We start from the raw sequence: 6000 nt of genomic DNA, 5'->3' as shown, positions 1-6000 counted from the left end.
GACACAGATCTTAAGATGCCTTGCCAGCTACAGTACATGTTTTACAATGGTTGCTCAACCACAACGAACATGGGGTGAGGGTGCTCACGGTCATCTCCCACCTAAATGGGATTTACTTTAGATACATTCAGCAGAGCAGATTTCTCATCCCAATAGCCACTGCAGAGAAAGGAGAAAGGAGTGAGAGAGCTGGAGGGAGAACAGGAAGGCTGGTCTCAAAGCAGTTACAGGCAGCCGGGACCAGTGATGCGGTACACATTGCTGGATCAGTGGTTGTCCTAATGCTGTGGGGAAACTTGGCAGCTCCGCTACCACTGTAGGCTGTTGAGACAAAGCCAGTGTGGAAACTTCACATAAAAAAAAGGAAAAAAGAACAAAAACGAAAAAAAAAAGCCAAATGCATTATGGCAAACCGAAAGACAATAACCTTTTGTAATTCAAACAATCTGGGCAAGCCAAGCCATTGTTAAGAATCTCAAAAGCTCCAGAACACAGAAGGGTAAAAATGAAGAAGAAGGAAGAAAAAAAAAAAACATACAGCTTCTAATAGAAAACAAAGTATCCTGAATTTTAAAATAAAACCATTCATTTTCCTAAGGAAACATCAGAGCAGAGCGAGTTTTACACTCTCTCACTAAAGGATTCCGTTATCAAGCATAAGAGTGGCTATTTCTTCCCAACATCACCTGCACCTCTCTACATGTACGTGCAAATGTCAACATACAGTCAAGTCACTGACCAAAAAAAGGTTCAGACAATTATCTTCTGCATTGTAAGCAGTAAAAGGCACGTTTTAGCTCTGGCTGGTCAAAGCTCTACTCGATGTTTTCTAGAAAAGAAATACGTATGCCAATTTATTGTCCATGATAGATACTGTCCTTAGAAACAAATGCAGAACAGACATGTCCTCAGCTGCTGTGCCCTGATGCATCAGTTAAATTAGGAATTAGAAAGAGAAGAAAGAAGCAGCAAAACCCTTGAAGTGGAAAACAACCACTGTGAAACACTGGTCACCTCAAACGATGACCTCTGAGGGCCCACCAAGCTGGAAATCTAACGTTTTGTCCACAATCTCAAACATTAAAATTGACCCAGACTTTTGAATAAATAGAAAGAGATTGCTTCTCCTCTGCCTAGGAGATCACTGTGCACAATTTGATGGAAAACAAGACTCCCCTGGGCAAACACCGTGCAAAAAGAAATGGATCCTTATATAGAAGGGCTCTGATTTAGACACATGTATGGCAATAGAGCAATTCCCTCACCATTTTATTGTCCTGAGGCAAATAAAGAGGTAACTGGTGCACTAGCTGTGGGATATGGAATGGCTAAAAAGATTCTGATTCTTTTATTCATGACAAAAACGTAGTCCCCGTTTTCCACTTTCAGGCAGAAGTCAAAAGGAACAGCAGGGACAGGTAGCCTCATCAGTCTCCGCATGCTTTTGCTTGGCACAGGCCACCTCTTTCTGGGACAACAATGAGGTGAATTCAGACTTGAATTTTCAAGTCACAGTTTAAGTATTTATTCTGAAATAGCTGCTTACAGCTAGGCATATTTGTGCTAAACTGTTGGTAATTTTTGCATTGACCACATTAGAATCTGTAACTGGATCAACATGTGCCCTACGCTTCAGGAAATTCAGAAAAATCAACCGGAAAATCAAGTCTCTTCTCCCCCCGCCATATGCTAGAGTTAACAGAGTTCATAGACCAGTAGTGAAAAACAATACATTGAATGAAAACTGCAATCCGTTCAGACTTACCCAAGCTCTTCTACCTTACTTGTTATTCTACATTTTAAATTTGCATTCCTTCTTACTTATCTTTCTTCTAATGCCGAACAATATTAGCTATGCAATAGCCATTTTGGATAAGGTGATGCACAGATTCACAAATGAGGTACCAAACCAATACACAGAATTACCTCTTCATTTAATTTTTAACCATTCCTACCCTGTATCCATCTCAACATTCTGCTGGCGATTTTGACTGGAAAAAAAATCACAGTAAGCGTAATTTCCACTAAGCTTTTTGACATGGCTCTCAAGTTCAAGCTTGGAACCTCTAATGCGCACAAATAGTTATTTCCCCTTCTTCATGCTTTACTTGGTATTTATCAACACCAAATTTGATCATTGTGACATCCATTCATGTAAATCTCTTAATTCTTTACAGTTTTTCATTGTTCCCTTCAGCTCCTCATGGCCCTTCTTGTTTATTAGAAAACGAGCTGTGGTGTCACCTGCCAATGCTGCAACTTCAACCATTCCAACCTCATTTCCTTTCCAGACCACTAATCAACTGGGGAAATGTGAAACAACTCCCATGAACCCAGAGAAACCCTCTTTGCCTTCCAGCCATGATGAAAGAATTCTGCTCTTAATCTCCTCTGAGGAAGTTCTTGGCCCATTATATTTCTGTAGCTCTCCCCCAAATTAGAAGTGGTTTGGTTTTTTTTTTTTCTTTCTGTCTTGTTTTTTTTTCCAGTAGCACCTCTCATCTTGAAAAAGAGCTTTTCGAAGTCTACACGAAGCCATTCTTTACTGATGCCTTCAGAGACATTTGGGAGTTTAATAAGAAAACTCCCTTTGCAGAAACTGGGAGAGTCTCATAATCTTCCAAATGTTTTGCTGTTTAAGTCCTCAGTTGATCCAATGTTCTCATTTTGTTTTATTCTTTTGCTCATGCCTGTAGCCTTTCTAATACGTGAAGTCATCATTCTCAGGGTGAGACTGCATATTCTACTAGGAGCTGTTCAAGATGATGGACAATGATGGTTATTCCCAGATTAACATGTTCTGCACAAAGCACTCCAGATAATATTAAAATTAGATCATTATTCTGCCATTAAAACATCATTATATTTATGGTCTATAAAGTATGGGACAAATCAGAAACACGTGGAATTGTAGTTGAGTGTGAGTCTTCAAATCTACAAGAGTTCAGGGTTTTTAACCTCCTCTATTCTTTCCTTTCCTGAAAGGATATTTGCTAAGGATGTTCAAACACAAGTACTATGGTAGACAAGGCTATTCGCATATATAGGGCCTTTGCCTTTACAGGTCACACACAAAGCCCATGACAGCAAGGAATAGGGCTTCTCTAAGTGAGTGGGAGTCACTTGAGAAGGAGCGTCTTGAACTGACACAAAACAATGAAGACATTTAGCCAGAGACAAAAAACCCATCGTTCTTCCTGTCTTCACTTCATTAAGTCAATGCTGTTCATTCAACATTTTAGGCTGGCCCATCTTTGAAACAATTCCTCAAAAGTTGCCCACATCAGGGGTCAGCTGCACTGGAACACGGGAGGCAGCTCTTCACTTCTCCAAGCATTCCTCAGCATGGAAAGGCATGATGGGCACCAATCCAGCTTCTATAAAAAACTACTTCCAAGACAGGAAAGTTGTTTAACTTTCAGGAAGATTCCCTGGCACATCTTCCCCTTTATGTGTTTGCTCCACTTTGAGTGCTCACAGGTTAAAATAGACTGAGGTCCTGGCTCTGGAGGTAAGTCAATTTAAAACATGACTTTCTAAAACAAAAATGATCTGAAAGAAGTAAATACCTTTCCCTTTAGCATACAAGTGCACACCTTCATATTTGATGCAGTTTACACTCGTCAAAAACACATACAACGCAAACATTGGTTGGGCAGAAGGCTGAGCCCATGCTGAGAAGGACACATTCTTACCAGCCAGTCATGCTGAAGTCACGGTAGAGCATCCTCTTTCCAACTTCCTTGCGCTGCACCCTCCGTGGAAACTCTAAATGTGTGAACTCATTTCCCAGCAAGTGGGGCTGCATGTAAGCCTGTGGGCAGAAACCAAGCCACAGATACCACACGAACATCATAGAACAAGACATCATCTATTTATAATGAGGTAGCATTACCATACCTTCCTGCTCCCTTCCCACACATACACGGTTTTTTTTCCATGTTTTTTAAACAAGGAAGATGATGAACTCCTTTTCAGCGAACAATGTGCACATACACCCGTTCTGACACTGCCTGTTGTCTGGCAGCAGCCTTACAGGAAACAGCCCTCTTGCCCTCAAAATCCTTCACCACTTCTCTCTGCTCCTCAGCTTTTGGGATCTCTAAAGTATGCCTCAACCACTGACCCTGAAGGCATCAGCAGGACTTCGTAAAACAGAACACATCTCATTTTGTATGTCAGTGACTTGAGAGAAGGGAACGACACTGCAAGTAAACACAAGTTGCAAAGCAGTTTATTTTCTTGTTTTCTAAAAACTACTTCCTTCATGCAGAATAGATTTTAAGAGAAGCAGCAGCAGTTTTGTGTTGTTACCTCAACTAATGTTTTGGGTGGTGTTAATGATGGAATGCTGCTGCTGCTGTCTTTCCTGGTGTGCTGCTCTGCAGATTTTAGGAGGCATCTTTGCCAGAGCTGTGCCTGAGGCTCGTGCTCTCCAGAGCTGACCATCCTTGAGAGCATGGGAGGCTCTTCGTCCACTGCGCAATTGTTTTGATTTGGATTTACATACAGATCACCTGACACAAAAGGTTAATCCTAAACATCCTATATGTCTTCTTTCTGAAATAAACCTCATTTTTCTTTAATATTTGCATAAACAAGCCTTTCCCTCCTTCCCCAAAGACACATCGTGAGGAAGGTCTTCTGGAGACACAGTCAAACTGGCTAGGGAACTGAAAAAAGTTGTGTTTCTTAGCCTTTCTGCAGGTAACTCTCTTTCCGTATCCAGCCAGTTAAGGCAATAAAGTCTGTCTTATCTCCAACAGCAGCTGCCATTCGGGCAGACCAAATGAGCTGGCTTTATTTTGAGGGTTTGTCATAAATGTAGTGCTCATCAAAGGTGAGCAGCAGGAAGCAGTGGAAGCCCTTATTGATCTACCTGGCAGCTAACAGGCAGATAGCTCTCAATAAAATATTTCCTGCATTTAACAGCTGAGCCTGCTCCCAATCAATTTAATAGGAGCATACTACAGTGCTAACCTTCCATCAGGTTAACCTTCCATCAGGTTAACCTTCCATCAGGTTAACCTTCCATCAGGTTAACCTTCCATCAGGTTAACCTTCCATCGTCCCTGTTCCTGTCACCAGACATCCTTTCAGAAAACACCTTGAGCTTGGCTGAAACGGGGCTGAGGGAGATGGCTGTGTGTAGCCAACAAGATTGGATTTTGCTTTCGAGAGGCAGCTTTCATGCATGCAAGTATGATCTTGACATTGTGATCCCCTCCTGGAACAGGGGCTCCATCAAATTCTCTCTCTGTGTACAGTAAAGGGAATTACATTTTTTCCCTGCAGTCTGGAGTCAGCCAAGGTCCCCTTCCTCACCCAAATACTGTTTTCAAGGACCCTCTAATTGGATCACTGATTCTCATTACAGAAATGGTTGAGAAGCACTAGTGACTTTCAGGAGGTCTAGCAGTATTAGTCCAGATGAGGCTTTTCACACTTCCAGAACTCTGGATTCTTTATTTAAAAGTGCATGTAAACTTTTTATTTTTATTCATTTTCTTTCCAATCACAAAAAGAGAGGGAACAACCCTAATGATTTATTTAATGTATTGCTACACACTGACAGCAGAGAGCTAGGCTTTTTTCAGTATTTAAAAAATTCTTTCTAGTCTAAAATATTGTAAACAATGAAGCCAGTCTGCTTTGAAAGTGTAATTCAGGTCACTTTTAAAAATGCACAGCCTATCTTGATCAAATCATCACAAACCACTTCAAGCTAAAGACTATTGTCACCTGCCTACAAAACAAGAAACCTTATTTAAAGCAAAAAAACCCTCATACCTGACATCAAAACAAAGTTACTTAACCTTCAGATTATGAGATTACTTATTAGGCTGGATCACAGGTCCAGAAGAAATGAGTTACAGGCTTTTAGCATGTTTCCCCTTGAAAACAAGAATTTTCTTTATCGAAAAGGTGAAGTGATTGGGAGAGACTGCATTTCATAAAGATTTACTCAGATGGAAAGTCTGAGGTCACAAGTGAAATAAG

At 40.9% G+C, this 6000-nt stretch overlaps 1 protein-coding gene across 1 annotated transcript in view; it reads right to left on the bottom strand.

The window, feature by feature from the left end:
- PPM1H (protein phosphatase, Mg2+/Mn2+ dependent, 1H) overlaps window positions 1-6000 on the bottom strand; it is a gene marked incomplete at its 5' end in the record, with an annotated part of 53822 nt that overhangs the window by 26527 nt on the left and 21295 nt on the right. Inside the window, one exon of the mRNA XM_010139202.1 lies at window positions 3696-3814. Within this exon, the coding sequence (XP_010137504.1) occupies window positions 3696-3814 (119 nt within the window). The remainder of the gene's footprint in view (window positions 1-3695; window positions 3815-6000) is intronic.

The sequence above is a fragment of the Buceros rhinoceros genome, unplaced genomic scaffold (genome assembly GCF_000710305.1).
Source record: "Buceros rhinoceros silvestris isolate BGI_N320 unplaced genomic scaffold, ASM71030v1 scaffold707, whole genome shotgun sequence".
Taxonomy (NCBI): Eukaryota; Metazoa; Chordata; class Aves; order Bucerotiformes; family Bucerotidae; genus Buceros; species Buceros rhinoceros.
The sequence above is the reverse complement of the archived record's forward strand: the minus strand, read 5'-3'. Positions and strand labels throughout refer to the sequence as shown.